At 42.6% G+C, this 23,208-nt stretch overlaps 1 protein-coding gene across 2 annotated transcripts in view; it reads left to right on the top strand.

Moving 5' to 3' along the window:
* Nucleotides 1–22,368, top strand: part of limk1a (LIM domain kinase 1a) — a 55,465-nt gene extending 33,097 nt beyond the window's left edge. For both annotated transcript variants that reach the window (XM_068009942.1, XM_068009943.1), the window contains 9 exons: nt 1,188–1,362; nt 8,919–9,005; nt 13,443–13,574; nt 15,918–15,977; nt 16,690–16,755; nt 17,047–17,218; nt 18,249–18,304; nt 19,534–19,691; nt 21,072–22,368. In XM_068009942.1, coding sequence (XP_067866043.1) covers nt 1,188–1,362; nt 8,919–9,005; nt 13,443–13,574; nt 15,918–15,977; nt 16,690–16,755; nt 17,047–17,218; nt 18,249–18,304; nt 19,534–19,691; nt 21,072–21,222 — 1,057 coding nt within the window. In that variant the 3' untranslated portion in view covers nt 21,223–22,368. The remainder of the gene's footprint in view (nt 1–1,187; nt 1,363–8,918; nt 9,006–13,442; nt 13,575–15,917; nt 15,978–16,689; nt 16,756–17,046; nt 17,219–18,248; nt 18,305–19,533; nt 19,692–21,071) is intronic.
* The last annotated feature ends 840 nt before the right edge of the window (nt 22,369–23,208 follow it).

The raw sequence follows: 23,208 nt of genomic DNA, 5'->3' as shown, positions 1-23,208 counted from the left end.
CCTCTTTTATGAAGACAGACACAGACTTCATGTAAAAATCATGCCCACGTCTTCCACCTCCACACAGTTTACCTTTCTAGTCTCTAATAGGCTCTACTCTTTCCTTCGTTTTTCTCTTGCTCTTTGTCATTATAAGACATCTTTGGATTTCCTTGATTTTTACTTGCCAATGTTTTTTCATGTGCTTTTTTTTTGCTTTTCTAGTTTTTTTAATTTCACTCCACTTTCTATACTCCCTTGGTTTTTTGCCGTATTGAGCTCTTGGTATCTGCTATAAGCTTCCCTTTTTTTTTTGCCTTCTACTCTATGTATGTTGTTTGATATGCAGGGGAGGGATGAGCTTCGGGAATCCTATCCTTTTTCTGTTTGTGGGAACATTTTTTTTGTTCTGAGCCTTCTCTCTCCTTGAACGCCTCCCTCTACTCTGACCTTCAAGTAGCTATTTCCAGTTCATTTTGCCAAATCTAATCTCAGCTGAGTAAAATTGGCGCCTCCCCAATTTAGACCAGGAATAAAAGTTGTCCTTTTCCATAACTACACTGTACCTAACTGAATTATGATCACTACTTCCAAAATGCTCTGCCACTGATGCCCCTTCCACCCACCCAGCTTAATTCCCTAAAACTAAGTCCAGAACTGTCTCTTTTTTTTGTTGGGTTTGCTATGTACTTTTTTTTAATAAAGTATTCTTACAATACCACCAGAATTCTGCACCCTCTATACCTTTTTTTAACTCTGATTTTTATCCCAGTTAATAGTGGATTGAACTGCCCTGATATTACTGCCCTATTGTTTTCTGCACTTCTCAGCATTTTGTCTACATATTTGCTTTTCTATCTCCCTCTGACTGGGGATTGTAGTACACTCCCAGCAGTGTGCTTGCCCCTATTTGTTCCTCAGGTCAACCAATATTGACCCTGAAGTGTTTTATTCAGGTCAATATTTTTGACCTAACCTAGAGCCCCATTTATTGTTTTTTAATTGTAGGCCTTTGCTTTGCTAGAACTTAGACACACACGGGCTTACAGAAACTGTGCGTTGTCTCCTATGCTAGTCCTGGCTAGAACCTTCAGTTTATTTAATAACTGATATTTTAATGTAACAAAACATAGACTGGAACTCAGTTTAATTTATTGGACCATTGTCGGTGCCATTCGTTATGACTATTGCTCTCTGTCCACCTCCAGGAGAAGCTGCAGTACTGACAAATCTCCAAGCACTGGATCACCTGCCTCTCAAAAGAAAGATTTGGGTCGCTCTGAGTCACTGCGAATTGCCTCTAAAATGCATCGTATCTTCCGACCTTCTGACCTGATCCATGGGGAAGTGCTGGGAAAGGGCTATTTTGGACAAGCCATTAAGGTATACTTTTCATAAATCCCTTTCCCTATTCCTCTCTGCTTCTTGGAATGTTTTACTGGAGATAACTTTCTATTCCCTGCTCCGTTCTGTCCTAGAGAGTGCTTTCCATCGAGGGCCTATGTTGAAAAGGGTTGATGACTACATAAACAGCTGAATGGCCCCGTTGCAAAGTGGTTGATCTTTCATTATCCACTGGATCACAGACCAACATTCTCTTGTGAGACTGAAGAGCATTATAACCGGTCTCTGTGTCCTTTATTTGTCCTTCATCTTCTAACAGACGTTGAGGTACATCCTCTGAGATGGAGAAGGCTAGAAAATGCTGTTTCGTCAGCCAAAGACACTGAGGCTGGAATTTAACAGCACCCAACCCCCCACACTCCCCTGGGAACAGGTTAGGCGGGAGGGGATAAAATCATGTGGGGGGTGCCATGCCTGTTGCCTACCAGCAGTGGGAGAGGTGGTAAATGGCCTGCCAACCCCTTATGTGGCCAATTAATTGCTATTTAAGGGCCTCTTCCGCCACCCAGAGCAAGGGCACTTCACCTGAGGAGGCTGCTTAGTAATACTTGGAGGCTTCCTTGTGGTTGGGGGCAGCACTCTGTTCCCCATGGAGGAGCCCCCCGCCCTAGACTCTGACCTACACACCCCCATTCCCCTTTGCCAGAGCCTGGCTGATTATTCCAGCAAAGCCCTACCCCGCACTTACCTTGTTGGAGGCTGGCGTCCATTGACAGAAGCCCCGACTGAAGCCAATTAAGGGCCTGGGCCACGCAAAATAGCAGCATGGCTTTTAGGCCCAGCAGAGGCGAGCTCACCCCCACCTTTTCAGCTGCTGGGCGGGACCACTACCTCAGTTAAATTCCACCCTGAATATTCCAGCCCAATCCAAGAACCTTGACTCAATGGCAGCACTCTGGCTTCTGAGTCAAAAGGTTGTGGATTCAAGACTCATTCCAGGGACTTGAAAACAGTGTAGGCTGATGTTTCAATGCATACTGAGGGAATGCTGTCCTTTTTTTTTGATGAGATATTAATCTAAGGCCCCACCTTCCCCCTCAGTTGGACATAAAAAATCCTATAGTGCTGTCTTGAAGGGCAGGGTGTTCTCCCTGGTTTATTGGCCAATATTGATCCCTTAGAAAATACTTAATAAAACCACCTTATCTGGTCATTATTGCACAGAGCGATTGGAAAAGGAGTGCATCATAGAGTGCAAAAATTGGGAATTTGATGCCGTGGAAGGAAGTGCTGTTGCTTTTTGACTCCAATATTTGCAATGGTTTGTGTAAGCTTGAGGCAATAAGCTTTTTAAAAATATTTTGTTCCATGTTGTGCTTCATGAAGTAGAAAAAAAGCTTACAAACTAAAAAGTTGCTTGTTACGGCCAGGTGAGAAGGAGTCTAGGGGTTCCCTCTCAGCCTTTGCCTGGTTTAACCGTAACAGGGTTTAATTTTTAAAAACTGATTTTAGCTCCCACTTAGTGAATCCTTGTTCATTGCTCCAATTGTAAGGCAAAGAAATCAAACAGATTTCCTTAGATTTAAACAAGAAAGGTAGAATTTTATTAATCTACACTCTAATCCGGTTAACGACTGCAAATATGCAACGCGACCACACGAGCATGCCTACGTGACAAAGACACGCAGATAAAGACAGAAAAAGTAGAAGGAATAAAGGGGAAAAGTTTGAGGCACTTACCTGGTAGTTACAGTCCTTTTAAGTTCAATCTGGAGTCTTTGGTTGCTGGTAAGTCTTGCAATTTGTTGGGGTCCAGTTCACACTTCAACTTGTTCCAATGTAGGAGTCGTTTCTCTCTTGAGGTTTGCGTGTCTTCTGTGGGTCCAGTGGCTTGGGAGAAAGTGAGAGAGAGAGAGGCTTCCTTATTCCAGCTTCAGTTGCACACTGCCTTCTGAATTCAAACTGTCCTGTGGCTAGTTCAAAAAAAAAACCTGACCAGCCAGTTAGTCATGTGACCAGCTGGTTTAACCAGTCCTGGCTTTGGATTGCATCATCTTAGCAGGGCCTGGAATGCGCTTCCTTACACCTTCAATGTCTGGTGATCAAAATCCATTTGGGTTATTTGGAGCAGGGCATAGTCCGTTGTCTCCACAAGCAGTGTCTCTTAGTATGCAAATATCCTTCCAGCCTAGTGTCTGGTGATCTTCAAACAAGTCATTTCTTCACTCCAGCAACAGTTTAAAGTCAATGTTCATATGACAAAATTAATATGCCTCATTCTTGGCAGGTGAGGGTGTCTGCATGACAATATAAATAATTTTAGACTAAGATATGACCAAGCAGGTTGTGTCTAGACTGCAATAGGTGGGACAGCAGTAGATGTCTCTATCTTTAATCTCTTCAGCTCAGGAGCTGGAGACACTGTGACAAAAGGGAGGGGAGAAGTACCTGGGCAGTTAGCTCCAGACTTTGGTCACACCTCATAGAGAGGTGCAGATTCAAAACAGAGTTGGTATAAAACAATTACGTACAGATTAAGGAGACCCCAGATCAGAAACACAAATCTAATGCTATCCAACAGGTCCAATAAACTTGCTATCTATGAGGATAAGGATAAAGACTGAAAAGATAAGGCAGAAGCATTTGCAACAATCTTCAGCCAGAAGTGCCGAGTTGATGATCTATCTCTGCCTCCTCCTGGCGTCCCCAGCATCACAGATGCCAGTCTTCAGCCAATTCAATTCACTTCATGTGATATCAAGAAATGACTGAAGATACTGGATACAGCAAAGGCTATGGACTGTGACAACATGCTGTCAATAGTACTGAAGACTTGTGTTCCAGAGCTTGCTGCGCCCTAGCCAAACTGTTCCAGTACAGCTACAACACTGGCATCTACCTGGCAATGTGAAAAATTGCCCAGGTATGTCCTGTCCATAAAAAACAGGACAAGTCCAACCCGGCCAATTACCACCCCATCAGTCTACTCTCGATCATCAGTAATGTGATGGAAGGTGTCATCAACAGTGCTGTCAAGCAGCACTTGCTTAGCAATAACCTGCTCTGTAACACTCAGTTTGGGTTCTGCCAGGGCTATTCAGCTTCTGACTTCATTACAGCCTTGGTTCAAACATGGACAAAAGAGCTGAACCTCAGGTGAGAGTGACTGCCCTTGACATCAAAGCAGCATTTGAACGAGTATGGCATCAAGGAGGCCTAGCAGAACTGGAGTCGGGAATCGGGGAAAGTGCTCCGCTGGCTGGAGTCATACCTAGCACAAAGGAAGATGGTTGTGGTTGTTGGAGGTCAATCATCTCCGCTCCAGGATATCATTGCAGGAGTTCCTCAGGGTAGTGTCCTAGGCCCAACCATCTTCAGCTGCTTTATCAATGACCTTCCTTCAATTATCAGGTCAGAAGTGGAGATGTTCGCTGATATAGTTCCAAGTCACACACCATCCTGACTTGGAACTATATCGCCATTCCTTCACTGTTGCTAGGTCAAAATCCTGGAACTCCCTTCCTAACAGCACTGTGGGTGTATCTACCCTTCATGCACTGCAGTAGTTCAAGAAGGCGGCTCACGACCACCTTCTCAAGGGCAATTCGGGATGGGCAATAAATGCTGGCCTATCCAGCAATGCCCATGTCCCATGAATGAATTAAAAAAAAAAAAGTAGCCAGAATGCAGACCATAGCAACTTGATGCAAGAAACGGAATGGGGTGGTGGTGTGAGGGGGAGGAGGAGAAGTGTAATGCTTTTAGTTGTAGGGGATTCAATAATTAAGGGCTCAGATAGCATTCTTTATAAGCAGAATCAAGAGTCCCACATGGTTTGTTGCCTGTTGGTTTAAAAGGATATTGGAGAGACAGGGGAAGGATCCATGTTGTGACCAACACTGGGAAGAGTAGGCAAGAGGTTCCATCTGGAGAGTAGCAGGAACTAGGAGCTAATTTTTTTTTTCTTTTATTTAAAAAAAAAAAGGACCTCCAGTTGTAATCGCTAGATTATTACTTGGGCCATGTGCAAATTAGAGTAGGGATAAGCAGATGAGGGAGGTGACCGTGTGGGTAAGAGGGGTTCCATTTCATGGGACACTGGCACCAGTCCAGGGTCAGGAAGGGGCTGTACTATTGGGACCAGGGTCCTCGCAGAAAGGATAGTGTGGTCAAGAGGACTTGAAACTAGTAAATGGTGGGGTTGGGGGAAGTTCTAGTGGAAAAGGTAGTATAAGTAATAGTTTGAAAACTGAGAGGTAAGAGAGTTGAGTGACTATCAGAAACTGTGCTTTAGGCAGTACAGGTAGAGCGAAAACTAAAATATGTAAAGCTATTAAATCAGGAGAGAAAAAGAAGAAACATGGGTAAAACACTAGAACAGAAGGGCAGGGTTAGGGTGTGTGGCCCAAATAAGCGTTCTTTTATACAATGTATGGAGTAGAAGGAACAAATTGAATGAATTGCACATTCAAGTTGGAGGGAAGATATGGTAGCCATTACGGAGATGGCTGCAAGATGGACAGGACTGGAAACTAATTTATACCAGGTTATACGATCTCCAGGAAAGACATAAAATGGTAGAGGGGACAGAGAGAGTAGCCTTGCTGATTAAAGATAATTAGGAGAGAGGATAAAATGACTGGTAAACAGGCAGTGGAGACTTGGAGACAGGGTAGAATTGAGAAATAGAAAAGGATTTAAGACTTTAGGGGAGTTGTGTATAGGTCCCCTGGCAGCAGGTGTGAAGTGGTAGATTGTATAAATGCAGAGATTAGACAAACATGTAGTAAAGGCAGAGTTTAATGAGGGATTTTAACTTTCATATACATTGGGTTGGGTAGACTAATGCATGTAAGAAAGGTAGTGAATTTCTTGAGTGTGTCCAGGAGAGATTTCTGGAACAATGTCCTAAGCTAACAAGGGGGCATGCCATATCAAATTTAGAAATGAGCCAAATTTAGTTCACCGCCTAATAGTGAGTGAACGTTTATCTAATAGCGATCACAATATGATGAGTTTAATGTAGTGTTTGAAAGGGAGAAACGCGAAACAGCTGCTAGGATTCTAGATTTGGGTAAGGCTGGCTTCAATGGGGTGAGACAAACACTGTCCACAGTAAACTGGGCAAATCTGCTAATGGGCAAAATGACAGAAGGTCAGTAGAAGGTGTTCAAAAAAGAATTTAATGTGATACAGAGCTGGTTTATAACCCCTAAGGGGAAAGAGCTCTACTTGCCAAAAAAAAAAGCCATACATAACTGAAGAGGTAAGCAACAACATAAAACTAAAAGGAAAAAGCATGCAAAAATGCAAAGGAAAAGAGGACAGATCCTGGCAAATAGGAAAGACAAAGGATGACAAAACAGGTAGCAAGAGCAACAAAAGGAGTAAGAAAAACCTGCAAGGGATATCAAATTTAGCACAAAACCTTTACAATTATGTTAGGAAAAAAGAGCGTGGTCAGGAACAATGTGGGCCCTTGAAAATTGATAATGGTGATATTGTCTGCCATTTCTGTATTTCCATTGACATGTTGAATAATTACTTTGCATTAGTATTTATTTCAGGAAGAGGTCAGCATGCCAGACATTCCAAGAAAACTAATAGTAGAGACTCACAAATTAAGCAAAGTGATAGTAATGAAAATAATGCCTCTGAAGAGTGTAAAATCCCCAGGAGTAGATGATTTCCATCTCCGTGTTTTAAAGAAAGTAGGTGAGGACACTGCAGATGTCCTAACTATAATCTTCCAAAGTTTACTTGATTCAGGAACCATTGCTTTAGGTTGGAAAATCTTACATGTCACCGCTATTTAGGAAAGGTGAGAGGGAAAAGCAGGAAATTATAGACCAGTTAGCTGAAGATTTATTGTTGGGAAATTACTAGAGCAAATAATTAAGGATAGGGTGATGAAACATCGAGAAATTTTTGAACTGATCAGAGAGAGCTGGCATGGATTTGTAAAAGTTAGATCATGCCTGACTAATCTGAGTGAATTTTTTGGAGATGACAGGGAAATGTCTATAGATATTAATCATATGGACTTCCAGAAGGCATTTGATAAAGTCCTTCGTAAGAGACTGTTGAAGTTCATGGAATTAAAGGCAAATTATTGACCTGTTGGGAAATTGAGCAGCAGGAGACAGAGAATAGGGATAATGGGCAGGTACTCTAATTGGCAGGATGTGACCACAAGGATCTGTGTTGGGGCCTCAACAATTCATCATATTCGTTAACAACTTTGGGATAAAAAGCCACATATCCAGATTTGCTGACATTGCAAAGATGGGCAGCATTGTAAGCAGTGTAGATGGAGTCATAAAATTACAAAAAGATATTGATTGGGTAAAACTGGCAAATGGATTTCAATGTAAGCAAATGTGAGGTCATCCACTTTGGGGATACTTTCAAAATGATGAAAAGCTAGAAACAGTAGAGGTTGGGAGTCCGTGTACATAGATCATTAAAATGTCCTGATCAGGTACAGAAAGTAATCAAGAAGGCTAATGGAAAGCCGGCCTTTATATCTAATATCGAGAGAGCTGGAATATAAGTGGGTAGAGGTCATCAGCTTCAACTATACAAAGCCCTGGCTACAGCCAACCTGGAGCACTGTAAGCAGTTCTGGGCAGCACACCTTATAAAGGGTAGATTGGCCTTGGAGGGAGTGCAGAGTAGATTTATCAGAATGATAACTAGACTCCAAGGGTTAAGTTATGAGGAGAGACTAAACAAACTAGGGTTGTATTCTCTGAAATGTAGATGGTTAAGGGGTGACTTGATCGAAGTTTAAGATATTAAGGGAACAGATAGAGTAGACTATTTCTATTGGTTGAGAAGTGTAGGACCAGAAGCATAGGCTAAAAATTATAGCCAGACCTTTCTAGAGTAAAATTAGGAGAACTTCTACACAAAGGGTGGTAGAAGTTTGGAACTCTCTTCTGAAAAGAGTAATTAATGCGAGATCAATTGTTAATTTTAAATTTGAGATTGATAGATTTTTGTTGATCAAAGGGATATGGGGAAAAGGCGGGTATATGAAGTTAGGTCACAAATCAGCCATGATCTCGTTGAATGGCAGAATCATCTCTGGGCCAAATGACCTGCTTCAACCTTCCTATCACATTGCTGTTTGTGCAACTGTTATGACCAAATGAGAAGGGGTCTAGGGGTTTCCTCTCAGTCTTTGTCTGGTTTAACCGTAATGCTGTTTAACTTGAAAACGCCATGTTTTTAGTCCCCCCTCAGTGAATCCTTGTTCACTGCTCCAATCATAAGACAAAGAAATCAAACCGGTTTCCTTAGATTTAAACAAGGAAGGTAGAAGTTTATTAATCTTGGTCGTTAACCAGATTAGAGCTTAAGATTAATAAACTACTACCTTTCTTCTTTAAATCTAAGGAAACCTGTTTGATTTCTTTGCCTTACAATTGGAACAGTGAACAAGGATTCGCTAAGGGAGAGTTTTAAAAAAGTGGTGTTTTTAAGTTGAGCCCTGTTACGGTTAAACCAGGCAAAGGCTGAGAGGGGACTCCTAGATCCCTTCTCACCTGGTCGTAACATTCTTCACATCTCTTATTTTTTTCTTTGATCAGGTGACCCACAGAGAGACAGGAGAGGTCATGGCGATGAAGGAACTGATCCGCTTTGATGATGAAACCCAAAGGACCTTTCTGAAAGAGGTTGGTAAATAAGAGTTTCTTTTCTGTGTTAGTGTTTGTGTTCTAGTGTAACACCATCCATTTAAACCATATAGGTTAAATACTTGAATATTACTATTCATGCTATAGGATACTAATATACTGTTGGCCTGATTAGAGAAGTTACTGATGTAGAGTGAAGGTGTGACAGGGTAGCATTTGTCCTGTTAAGTGTGGGAACGTGAATTCACACCATCCATGTACCTTGTTTGTGGGATCAGCAGACGATGAGTTAAAACTGTTTTTGGCTGAACAGGGATGTTTTTTGAAGCAGGCCTAAGGCAAGGATGAGGAATTGAAAATGTCTGAAGGTCATCCATCCATGTCTTGAGGGTCAGGGAGATGTTGATCTGGTCACTGTTTATAGTAATCGTGATTGGAGGAGCTTAAGTGGACCACATAACCATGGTAACAGAATGATTTAGGAGAGTTTGAGATAGGCTAAGTGCATCTTCCTGGTTTCTTGTTGGCAACAGTGGCTTTGTGTGTCTTTTGATGAATTGTGATTTAGTGGCGGCATGCATGAAAAGTAGAGATCAAAGGTAGAATTAGTATGAGTTTTGAGTGAAACACAATGTGTTTTAGCCATACTGGATTGTGTAGTATGATTTACCTGAGTACTCCTGTTACATTATCTAACAGAACTTGTTAAAGACTTGATGTTTGTGTACTCTGGCATTTAAAGTAACAAAGTGAATTGGAACAAGAAAGCAGCTCCAACATTAAATACCATTAAATTCCCAACAGGACCCTGTTGGGAATTTTAGATTTGAAACAGTCTGTAGGATTTTGGCGGAAGTCCACCAGAAGAACTATAAACTAGGCTGGGTCCCAATAGTCCTCTGTACCCTGTTGGGGTTGGAGCCGCTGTCCAGTTGCAGTCATGGCCAATTCCATAAAGAAGGAACTGCTGTGTGAGGGCTAGTGAGATGTCTTTAAATGGACTAGTGTATAGTCAAAAAATGGGGGCATCACAGTTGGCCTGATCAGGAAGATATTGATCGTTTGATGGTCTGGTCAGATGGGCAGAAAGGTGGCAAATGGAATTCAACCTAGAGAAGTGTGAGATGTTGCATTTGGGGAGGTCAAACAAGGCAAAGGAATACATGATTAATGGGGAAAATACTGAAGTGTAGAGGAAGTAAGGGACCTTGGAGTGAATGTCCACAGATCCCTGAAGCTAGCAGGACAGGCTGATAAGGTGGTTAAGGCATATGGAATCCTTTCCTTTTATTAGCTGAGGTATAGAATATAAGAGCAGGGAGATTATGCTGGAACTGTATAACTCATTAGTTAGGCCACAACTTGAGTACTGTGTGCAGTTCTTGTCACCTTATTACATAAAGGATGTAATTGCACCAGAGAGGGTACAGAGGAGATTTATGAGGATGTTGCCAGGACTGGAAAAATGCAGCTATGAGGAAAGATTGGATAGGCTGGGGTTGTTCTCCTTGGAACAGAGAAGGCTGAGGGGAGATCTGATTGAAATGTACAAAATTTTGAGGGGCTTGGATAGAAAGGAGGTGAAGGGCCTATATACCTTAGAGAGGTCAGTGACTAAGGGGCATAGATTTAAAGTGATTAGATTAGAGGGGAGATGAGGAAAAACTTTTTCGTCCAGAGGGTGGTGGGGATCTAGAACTCACTGCTTGAAAGGGTTCTTTCTTTCTTTCTTTCTTTCTTTCTTTCTTTCTTTCTTTCTTTCTTTCTTTCTTTCTTTCTTTCTTTCTTTCTCTTCTTTCTCTTCTTTCCTTTCTTTCTTTCTTTCTCTTCTTTCTTTCTTTCTTTCTTTCTTTCTTTCTTTCTCTTCTTTCTTTCTTTCTTTCTCTTCTTTCTTTCTCTTTCTTTCTTTCTTTCTTTCTCTTCTTTCTTTCTTTCTTTCTTTCTCTTCTTTCTTTCTTTCTTTCTTTCTTTCTTTCTTTCTTTCTCTCTTTCTCTCTCTCTCTCTTTCTTTCTTTCTTTCTTTCTTTCTTTCTTTCTTTCTTTCTTTCTTTCTTTCTTTCTTTCTTTCTCTTCTTTCTTTCTTTCTTTCTTTCTTTCTCTTCTTTCTTTCTTTCTTTCTTTCTTTCTTTCTTTCTTTCTTTCTTTCTTTCTTTCTTTCTTTCTTTCTCTTCTTTCTTTCTTTCTTTCTTTCTCTTCTTTCTTTCTTTCTTTCTTTCTTTCTTTCTTTCTTTCTCTCTTTCTCTCTCTCTCTCTTTCTTTCTTTCTTTCTTTCTTTCTTTCTTTCTTTCTTTCTCTTCTTTCTTTCTTTCTTTCTTTCTTTCTTTCTTTCTTTCTCTTCTTTCTTTCTTTCTTTCTTTCTTTCTCTTCTTTCTTTCTTTCTTTCTTTCTTTCTTTCTTTCTTTCTTTCTTTCTTTCTTTCTTTCTTTCTTTCTTTCTTTTTTTCTTTTCTTTTCTTTTCTTTTCTTTTCTTTTCTTTTCTTTTTCTTTTTCTTTTTCTTTTGGGCCTCCTTATCTCGAGAGACAATGGATACGCGCCTGGAGGTGGTCAGTGGTTTGTGAAGCAGCGCTTGGAGTGGCTATAAAGGCCAATTCTGGAGTGACAGGCTCTTCCACAGGTGCTGCAGAGAAATTTGTTTGTCGGGGCTGTTGCACAGTTGGCTCTCCCCTTGCGCCTCTGTCTTTTTTCCTGCCAACTACTAAGTCTCTTCGACTCGCCACAATTTAGCCCTGTCTTTATGGCTGCCCGCCAGCTCTGGCGAATGCTGGCAACTGACTCCCACGACTTGTGATCAATGTCACACGATTTCATGTCGCGTTTGCAGACGTCTTTATAGCGGAGACATGGACGGCCGGTGGGTCTGATACCAGTGGCGAGCTCGCTGTACAATGTGTCTTTGGGGATCCTGCCATCTTCCATGCGGCTCACATGGCCAAGCCATCTCAAGCGCCGCTGACTCAGTAGTGTGTATAAGCTGGGGGTGTTGGCCGCTTCAAGGACTTCTGTGTTGGAGATATAGTCCTGCCACCTGATGCCAAGTATTCTCCGAAGGCAGCGAAGATGGAATGAATTGAGACGTCGCTCTTGGCTGGCATACGTTGTCCAGGCCTCGCTGCCGTAGAGCAAGGTACTGAGGACACAGGCCTGATACACTCGGACTTTTGTGTTCCGTGTCAGTGCGCCATTTTCCCACACTCTCTTGGCCAGTCTGGACATAGCAGTGGATGCCTTACCCATGCGCTTGTTGATTTCTGCATCTAGAGACAGGTTACTGGTGATAGTTGAGCCTAGGTAGGTGAACTCTTGAACCACTTCCAGAGCGTGGTCGCCAATATTGATGGATGGAGCATTTCTGACGTCCTGCCCCATGATGTTCGTTTTCTTGAGGCTGATGGTTAGGCCAAATTCATTGCAGGCAGCCGCAAACCTGTCGATGAGACTCTGCAGGCACTCTTCAGTGTGAGATGTTAAAGCAGCATCGTCTCGTCAGCAGACGTGGTCTCTTCAGACTACTAGAAAAGATCGGATGTCCACCAAAGCTACTAAGTATCATCACCTCATTCCATGACAATATGAAAGGCACAATTCAACATGGTGGCTCCTCATCAGAGCCCTTTCCTATCCTGAGTGGTGTGAAACAGGGCTGTGTTCTCGCACCCACACTTTTTGGGATTTTCTTCTCCCTGCTGCTTTCACATACGTTCAAATCCTCTGAAGAAGGAATTTTCCTCCACACAAGATCAGGGGGCAGGTTGTTCAACCTTGCCCGTCTAAGAGCGAAGTCCAAAGTACGGAAAGTCCTCATCAGAGAACTCCTCTTTGCTGACGCTGCTTTGAAAGGGTAGTAGAGGCAAAAACCCTCAACTCATTCAAAAGGAGTCTGGATATGTAACTCGAGTGCCGTAATCTGCAGGGTTACAGACCAAATGCTGGAAGGTGGGATTAGAATAGGTGAATCGTTTTTCGGCCGGCAGACACGATGGGCCAAGTGGCCTCTTTCTGTGCCTTAAACTTTCTATGATTTCTATGATCCTGACATTCGCTTTCTAGAAAAAGCTATTTGATCAAGATCAGATGTATGGTGTCTCTTCACACTTTCCTCCCTTCCGGGTCCAGGAGCAACAATATGCAGGCTAAAAATCAGCTCCGTCAGCATCTGCTGGATTCTTCGTAGGCTCTGTGGCTAAGTTGCACACTAGATGGTTCGGTAATGAATGTATACATCAGGGAGAGCTCTCTGTGTGATGTTTTAAGAGAATGTTACAAATTGAGTGCATGGTTCAGTATTTAACCCTCAGCTTTGAGATCTGATTTGGAGAGTTTGTAAAATGTCTGAGTATTGTTCCACATTATTGTGCAAGAGGTGAGTGAGTCAAGTGTGTGACATCGAATGAGAATGGAGAGTGTGCTAATCTTATACTTGGCTCTCTGTGGCTTGTGGCTGATTAACAAAGCTTGCCTTTCCCTCCTATGATCAGGTTAAGGTGATGCGCTGTCTCGACCACCCGAATGTTCTCAGGTTCATTGGTGTCCTTTATAAAGAGAAGAGGTTGAACTTCATTACAGAGTACATCAAAGGAGGGACACTGAGAAGCATCATCAAAGATTTAGTAAGTGATGACAGAATGAACAACATCTGCTTGTTGAGAAGATGTACAGGATTTCTCCTGTTCAGAACCACAGTACTTCAAGGAACTGTGTCCCAGTGAAGGCTGTACTGAACCAATTGGCCAAGTTGTTTACTGTGATAGTTGTCATCGTGAGAAGTTTCTCGAGTGGGGAAAGACTGTTCAAATGGCCAGACAGCATTATTTATAGTGTAAGACTGTCCATATAGGAGAGGCAGCACTATCTATTCCATTTTATCCCAAGCATACAATCTGCAGCTGGAATGATTAAAGAAAGTGACAGATGTGCACAAAGTGTAAATGGAGAAATTGGGGAAGGGATTAGTGTAGATCTGTTTTTGGAGTCCATGTTTTCAATAGATCCTCTGGCCTCACCAGTATATTGGCTGGTAATGCGTCCCGGGGCAACACGCTCAAGCGAAAACTTCATTTTTGGGCCTTGTTGCAGTGACCCTCCAGTAAGCCTCAGGAGGTGATTATTGGGGGAGGGATGGGGGAAATTAGAACTCCTGAGGCGTCAGGGGTGAGAACTTCTGCTCCTCCAGACTTTTTATTAAAGTATGTTTTATTTCACAACCTTCCTTTTGGTCAGGGGGGTGGTAGGCCCAATGGTTGCCCTGCCCATTGGGACAAACTCCTAAAAGGAGTCCTCCATATTCAAGGGGCCTAACGCCTGTTTTAGGTGTACGCACAGGGCCACAAATTTAGCAGTGGGACCAACGCCTGCAGTTTGGGTGCAGGCTGTCCCACTGCTAAAGTGGTATGCTTTGCACTAGGTTTACAACTGAAAAATGGGCACAACGTGTACCAATTTCTACTCTTTTTCTGACAGTGCAGTACACAAGGTGAACACGATATGACCATTTGGCCCAACACGTTTGTCTGTTTCCTTCACCATGTCCCTCAACCCCCTTATCTCTTCATAAACACATTGATGCCTCTTGACACCATTTCACTATCCCCACAATGTCCTTCTATGGTAACCTACTCCACAAATTAATTATCCTCTGGGTAATTGTTATGGCCAAGTGAGGAGGGGGGTGGGGGGTGTCACAGTCACCCCTCTTGCCCTTCCTCTTATTTGGCCACAACAGGGTTTGTTCCTTTTTAAACAAGGATTGTGCTTACCACCTCGGTGAGAGTGTTTTACCTTTTACCTTTAATGTGATCGTGAAAGAACCAATGGGACAGGTTTTCTTGAGTTTAAACAAGAAAGAGGTAACTTTATTATACTTAACAATCTAAAACCGATCTAGATAAAATAGTAAACTTACACTACACATTCACATAGGAATCTCACACACACAAATAGATTACAGAGGGAAAAATGGATTTGGATTAGAGTCCAGAATAAATGGAACTTAAATGCTCATTCTGTGGAGTGGATGATTCGGTGGTCTTCCGGCAGAAGTTGTATTCTTGAAGTCCTTGGCTGGTCAAAGTGCACTTTGTGGTTGGCCCGCTTGGCTCAAGGCTTTCTTGGAGGCAAACTTGCAGTTGGTTCTCTTCCCCTGGTCTCTGTCTGTAGCAATCTGTAGGCTTTGAGGGATTCACAGTCGCAGACGGTTTTCAAACTTGTGTTGTCTGGTGGGAGGAGAGAGAGAGAGAAAGGGAGGCACGCAGTCTTTTCCTGCTGCACAGTCTGAGTTACTGCTTGTCTTTTTGTCCAAGGGGAAAAACAGCTTCCCCCGAGATGGACAGATTGTTACATGGCTGCTTCAGGTTTTCTAGAACCTTCTAATGAAATTCAAGGTTAGGAATTGGCTCCACAGGCCCCAGGATGCCAATTTACACTTGGAGTGGGTTTGCTCTTTCAAAGTCAAGGTGTTAGGATTGCCTTGACTGTTGTGCTAATGAAGAAATTTTAGGTAATTCAATCACTTAGAGCAAGCCATGTCCTGGATCCATGCTGCTCAAACCTCTGGCCTCAGTCAGATCTTTTGAATATGAAAAGGTGTTTCAGATGCAAATTGCAGTGGCCATCTTGGCTGCCAGTTTTTTTAAAGTTAACTGCAGGGATTTTCCCATTAAAAGTTTTTAATGTAAGTTTTCCTCCAATGAATTTTAAATTCCTCATCGGGCATATCTGGTTTTCTTGACAGTAATATATTCCCCCTGACTTCCCTTCATATCTAACTTTGGCACTTTTAACTTCTACTGCTGGTGCTTAAGCTCTTTGCTGTAGTTTGGCTGCTTGAAATAACTGCAGTTGGAGAAAGCATGTAACCAGTAAAGAGGTTGCTTTATGGGAGCTACTTTCTTTCAATTGAAAAGTTAAAGATGCAACACTGACTGGGACCTCTGATTTTTTTTCCCCTCCAACAGGACCGCCCATTGCTATGGAATCATCGTGTGAGCTTTGCCAGTGACATTGCTGAGGGGATGGTAAGCTTCTGTCTGTTGTGAAGGATTGAACAGAACTGCATACAGTGCAGTGATCTCTGGCATCTGAATTCCAATCGGTAGCAGTAAAAGGGGATTGTTAGTGTCTCATTTCAAGTGGTTGGGAGAACTTGTGGATGTTAAAGCTGTCATCTGACTCTGGCCCGACCTCAAATTTATCACCCGATAGTGTAATGAAGTTGAGCTTTGTCTGTCTGAAGTCTGGTTCCTTCATCTCTCTAAAACTGATAGGAACAGGACAGAGGTGTGAACTACTGCTGTTGAGATCATGCTGCCAGATTCAGTCTTTACTTATGCACACTCCATTTTAGAATGATCAGAAGGATGTTAATACACAAGGACCCATTTCAAACCATATCAGTCTGGTTTAGTACACTTGAGTTTCTTGTCCCTTTTGTTTTTGTCTCAAATTTCACTAAATGACCAGCACCAGTGAACTGTGATCCAAAAGCATAATGATTGTGTGAATTGGTGGCTGCAGGTTTTGTGGATGGCTTTGTCTCTGCAGTCAGTTTGGCAGAGGGGCTGGGGCATTGTAACCATGTTGGCCTCCACCCCCGATCCTCTCGAGGTCTGTCTGTCTGCCTGCCCTCCAGGCTGCATAGAAGAGGAGAACATTATTGAATAAACTAAAGGAGAAATGGTAATTATTTTAAAACTCTTCACTTTGCTCCTGGTCTCTTTCTGATTTCAGTCCTATCTGCATTCCATGAACATTATCCATCGAGATTTGAACTCTCATAACTGCCTAGTACGTGAGGTAAGCATCAGTGAAAATGAGTGGGTGGGGCAGGGGTGCTGGGTTCCTTTGGTTGGTGGGGGGAGGCCTTGGGTGGTGATTTGTCAGCTGTCCCAGTCTATATGGGGTGGGGGACATTGGTGTGTCCTGGGCGATGGCGACTGCTGTCTGGGGGAGGGGGAATAGGGGGCACCTCAATCAATGGTGGTCTCTGTCTTGGTTTTGGGGGGGTGGGGGGGTGCACCTCCATTGATGGCAGTTTCTGTCAGACTGTATCTGGATTTTCCCATTGATTTCTATCTTGTGTTTCAGAATAATACTGTAGTGGTTGCTGATTTTGGACTGTCTAGATTAATGGTTGAAGATAAAAAGCAGACAGAGAATCAGTCACCAGGAAACCTGCCCACCGTGAGGAAGCCAGACAGGAAAAAGCGTTACACTGTGGTGGGAAACCCTTACTGGATGGCTCCAGAGATGATTAACGGTGAGCATATAAAGGGAGAAATATCTTTTCCCCAATTACTTATTCTCTCTCCTCAGGGTGCTCAGTGTTATTGAGATTACATCATTACCCTGCCCAAGGTTCCACTGTTGATCTGTGAGCTAGGCACTGAATGTCAGCAAGCAAGTCAGCTGCACAGGATATGGTCCTGTCCTCACACAACCTCCATGAGTGAACACTTTCCAGCATGATGGTGGATGATGATCAGGAATGAGAGTCTCTTAGCAAATTTTTTTTTTTCTTTTCCTCATCCTAGCACAGGGATGTTGCTGCCCCCATTCAACAGATACAGGAATCAAACCTGGAGCTTTCTAGCTCAGTAATACATTTGGCTGTACCTTTACCCAGTTACAACTGAATTGAATCTTTCCACAAAAATGTTTTAAAATGATCATCTAGTACTGGTCAGGAGCAGGTGTTGCTACTGCATTCCTGCATTCGGGAGGTTACGTGAGGACAGGATCATGTCCTGTCTAGCTGAAATGACTCAGTTTGATTAGATAATCCTTTATAGAGAGGAGATTCCCATTCCTTCTCTCTGGCCAAGATTACAGACCACAAATTAATACCATTTGTGAAATATGTGCTATCCAGGTTGTTCAGAGAGTCTCTTCCACCAGCATCTTTTAACCAAGTATAGGTGGTTCAACCTTGCACTAATGCTTTCTGACTACAGGCAGAGCATGAGAGGAGCATGTGTGGATGAGACAGAAGGTGATGCTGAAGTAGTTTTCTTCAGTACTCTATTATAGTATAGTCGTGTCAGTGAAAGCTATCCAACATTTCAGCAGTACTCTCTGGTCCTCAGTGCTACTTTATGGTACTTGTAGTATTCTTTGCACAGTGGTACTCTGATCCTCAGTGATGCTTGTTTAGTGCTTTCTGGTGCTTGTTGGGATTCTTTATTACTGTGTTGCCTGCCTGGCTTTTGACAGTACTCACTTGTATTTGGCACTCTATTCACTGGTATTCTCTGGTAGTGATCTTCACTGATATATTTTTATATTCTCAGGAAAAAGCTATGATGAGAAAGTTGACATCTTTTCATTTGGGATTATGCTTTGTGAGGTAAGACATTAAATTGAGTAGCTGCCACTCTGCTCTTAACTATGTAAAAAAAAAGTAAAGACTAGGAAACCCCCTTCATGGCAGTTTTTCAATCCATCAGTTCTGTAAATTGTGATGTGATTGAGAATTCCTACCAGAATGTTGCATTCAGTGTTTCACCTCCTTTGTGATTGTCGCTCACTTCATTTGCTGTGTCATCAGGGATTATTTTGTAAATTGGCACTGTAGCAGCGTGATTGAGGGTTGGTATATCGGCCACAGGTTGATGAGCACCCTAATCCCGGGGAAGGGTATAGCCCTTTAAGAAAATCCCCTTTAAAAGATAATTGCACCTAGAGTGGGAAAAGACTTCGAAGTGGTCGGACCTTGCATCAGTATCATTACATTTTTGAGGAAAAACTCCCTTGTGTGAGTTATGTGATGCTTTTTATTGGTTAGCACTAACCTTAAATCATTGCTCAGTGTTCCCACCAGAAAGACACCTGTATCCACTTCAAAGCCTCCTTTCCCCTGACAAACAGCAGTCTGTGAACAATCCAATTTCCAAACATCTTTTTTAATGCACATAACGCAAAGCAAGACTATACAGTGCATCTTTCAGCTCTTTTTTTTTATTCATTTGAGCCTTGTCCTTTTATTCTTAGCTGCCTGAGGAAAGTCTCCTCCTACTCTAGGTGCAATTAGCTTTTAAAGGGGATGGTCTTAAAGGGCTATACACTTCACACTAGTTTGATGCAGCTCAAAATGGTGTCTTATCCCAGGTTTGGAAGGGTTTTTATCTATACTAGGCTGCCAGGGGTTTCAAATGGATGAAATACAGAGGAGATCAGATACGCCCACTATTACTCATAAGTAAAAATCTTAATGACTGCATTGGTTATGAAGAGATAAATTGCTCCTGAAACTTGTGCATCCCATATGCAGAACATTTTTCTTTAGCTGTTATACACTGAGATGAGATTTTTAACTCAAAACCCCCTTTCAATTGCACAGGGTTAAAATCGAGCCCTAAGACTCATAAGGACAGTTGTACAAAGAGCTCCATTAGTCTTGGTTTTACAATTTATGACTCTTGATTGTACTGATAGACAAGTCTGTGGTGAACCAATGAGCTGAAGGCATAATATACCCAATATTGTGAACTGGTTCTCTCTTGTGTGACAAGGGCATTTGTGCCCTCAGTAAACACCTTACTTTCTTTTCTAATTTGTTGATCTTTTTACTTTCAGCTGATTGGTAGAGTAAATGCCGACCCAGATTACCTGCCCAGGACAACAGATTTTGGCCTGAATGTCCCAGTTTTCTTGGATCGATACTGTCCAGAAGAATGTCCAGCTGCCTTCTTTCCAATTGCAGTCATGTGCTGTGACTTGGATCCTGAAAAAAGGTGAGTCTGTCATTGAATGGTTTGAGGTGTAAGGGTTTGGGTGATGCTGAGGGTTGAGGTATGGGATGAAAGGTTTTGGGATGGCTAGATTTGGGCTGAAGTTGAAAGACTGATTTTTTAATGAGTTGATGTTGGGATGGAAGGGTTTGAATGCGGTCAAGTTGGGGATGGAGAAGATTGCATAGTGTGGCCCTTGGTTGGAAGGTGCTGAGGAATAAGGTGGCAGGGTTTGAAAAGAGCCGAACTAGGGAAGATTAGGATGACGCTATGGTTTGTCTCAAGAATTTGAATGACCCCGCTGTTGGGGTATAAGAGTTTGGATGACGCTGCTGTTGGGGTATCTGGATTTGGTTTTGCACTGAAGTTGGCGAAAAGGGTGTAAGTGGTGCTTGGGGTGAAAGGACTTGTTTGCAGCATTAAAATTAATATGGAAATGTTTGGGTGGTACTGCCGTTAGGAACGTAGGAATTGCTGGACAAAAGAGACCAAGGCCCATTTAGTTCACCTAGCAACCTGATAGTCACATCATCCAATGCTAATAGAGTTATTGACTAATCCTAGTGATCAATCTCCATCAATTAGTCCATAATAGGCCCAGACCTGACAGTTGGGGTAGAAGGAATTGAGTGGAATGTTCGGGTGATGCTGAGATGTGGCTTTCTTGGCTGCTGACTGTTCGTAGGGAATATGGTTGTTTCTGTTTGTCTTTTTTGTTTCTGGTTGCTTACCCATCTCCCTGCCTCTGACCATTAAAATTTACATCATAACCACTGGTGCTTTAGTGAATTTTCTTTAGTTTAATCACCAGGATGGACATGTCGGGCCAAATGGCCTGTTTCTGTCCTGTAAATACTTTATTGCACAATAGTGTATGTAATACTTCAGTGAAGTTTTTACAATTAAATATCTTTGGTTAGTTTTTGCATTTGTATTTACATTCACAAGCTAGTATCAAGCTCTTGGAATTAAGCGTGATGAATTTGTGGGAAAATATAGTTTAGTTTCCCCATGCTGCTTCCTCACACTGGATCATCTCTCCTCAGTCCACCAAGGAATGGTTTGAACCTCAATAATTCAGCAACCATTTCTGGAGGTGATCTCTGCCATATTATGAGGCAGGCAGGTCAGCAACTCCGAGGACTTGCATAATGAGGACAGACAGATTTGGCGGTTTTGTTAATAAATGCAGATGGGGGGGAGGAGTTTGACAGTCACCCAAGGCTGGGCTTCCTCCTTCAGTGAGGGGGTAGGTTTGAGTTTTGGTGAATTAATTTCAAAACCATATATTGAACTGCATTGTCATGATGTCTTCCAGAGCACATTGTGTTGCCTTGGTAACTGGCCCATTATGCTAGACCTGATGGTTTTTGTTTTCCACAGGCCATCCTTTATGAAGCTGGAACAGTGGCTAATGGCCCTGAAACTGCACCTGGAGATGCACCTCGCTCTCACCTCTGACCTGGAACAGATCAATCATTCCTTCTTTGAGAATCATTCAAGAAGCAAAGAGAAGCTTCTAGAAACCATGTGAGCTGGCCCTACTGAGCAGGAAGCTGAATCATTACAGTGTAATCTACAAGCATGCTGATGTTCAGCTGACCATCTTCACATAACCACACATTTCATCATACTAGGTGCAATCAAACCTGCAAGTACACAACTGTGCTGTTTATATTCCTGCAGGATGACCCTCAGCTTTAACATTTCACCGGACAGCAAGACTCTGCTAATGTAAATAGCTGGCCACCTCCAGTTGGACACAAAGGACATAGGCAATATATAGGATATTGGTGTATGTGGCTATTTCCACAGTGTTACTCAGTGCCCAGGACACTGAATATGATTTATAGATAAGTGAATCCTGCAGTTAGTGTCAAGACAGAGGTGCTGCTGAAACTCTGGATACAGAGAAACCTGCTTTTGGGAAAATGTGTAAAAGGCATTTGGGCAGTGCCATCCCCCGCCCCCAATAATGCATGGACCTACAGTACAAAAATACCCCTAACTTGGCAATCTCATTCATAGAGCGACCACAGGATGGGTGGTGTAAGAATTTGAAAGTTGCCATGCTGTGCAGTAGGAGATGCTGTTTAGGTTGGGGCAGAGTGGAAGAATTTTACTCTGCAGATAATGAATGCTGTGCCTGAGTTGGGTATGCATGATACTGAAATGAAAATAGTCCATTCCAAGGACGAACATCCCTTATCTTGAGCACAAAATAAGAAACTGGTGTTGTGCATCTAGCAGGGAGATGAACTGCTTATAGTTCATTCCAGTTTGGAAATGTTGGTGACTGGGGACAAAAAAACCACAGCTCAAATTACGTCCCATCACTTATCTAAGTTATTTAATTCAAGAGGATGGATCAGGGGATGGGGTCTAGTGATAACTTGTTACTTTGAAATGTAGTGAGCAGCTGCTTAATTAAGATTAAACCCTTTAGTGGAATGAGGAATCAGTTAGCTGCCTATTGAATGAAGGAGTTTCAAAATGGTGACTCCACTATATAAATTTAGGAGCTGTGAGTTTGGATTATTGTATATGTGAGGCACTCCATTATACCTCCTTACTCTTGTGTGCAGAGTTTAAGCCCCTCTTGGCCTGACCCACTCAGTCTGTTCAGCCTCCTGAGCTTTATCTTGTCTCACTCAGCAGGTCTGGCAGCATCTGTGGAAAGAGAAGCAGAGTTAACGTTTCGGGTCAGTGACCCTTCTTTGGAACTGACAAATATTAGAAAAGTCACAGATTATAAACAAGTGAGATGGGGGTGGGGCAAGAGATAACAAAGGAGAAGGTGCAGATTGGACCAGGCCACATAGCTGACCAAAAGGTCACGGAGCAAAGGCAAACAATATGTTAATGGTATGTTGAAAGACAAAGCATTAGTACAGATTAGGTGTGAATACACTGAATATTGAACAGCAGCAAGTGCAAACCTGAAGAAAAACAACCTGAAAAAAACAGTGGGTAAGCAAACGGAACAAACTAAGATGAAATGAAATAAATGCAAAAAAAGATTGTAAAAAATGTAAAAAGGAATGTAAAAAAAAAAGGAAGAAAAAATAACTAAAAATGAAAGTAAAATGGGGGGCTGTCATGCTCTGAAATTATTGAACTCAATGTTCAGTCCGGCAGGCTGTAGTGTGCCTAATCGGTAGATGAGATGCTGTTCCTCGAGCTTGCGTTGATGTTCACTGGAAGACTGCAGCAATCCCAGGACAGAGATGTGAGCATGAGAGCAGGGGGGAAGTGTTGAAATGGCAAGCAACCGGAAGCTCAGGGTCCTGCTTGCGGACTGAGCGGAGATGTTCCGCAAAGCGGTCACCCAGTCTGCGCTTGGTCTCCCCAATGTAGAGGAGACCACATTGTGAGCAGCGAATACAGTATACTACATTGAAAGAAGTATATAGAAGAAAGAAGTAGTATACTGTATCCGCTGCTCACAGTGTGGTCTCCTCTACATTGGGGAGACCAAGCGCAGACTGGGTGACCGCTTTGCGGAACATCTCCGCTCAGT

This window comes from Heterodontus francisci, chromosome 30 (genome assembly GCF_036365525.1).
Source record: "Heterodontus francisci isolate sHetFra1 chromosome 30, sHetFra1.hap1, whole genome shotgun sequence".
NCBI classification, from domain to species: domain Eukaryota; kingdom Metazoa; phylum Chordata; class Chondrichthyes; order Heterodontiformes; family Heterodontidae; genus Heterodontus; species Heterodontus francisci.
This window is presented reverse-complemented; position numbering and strand designations above follow the sequence as displayed.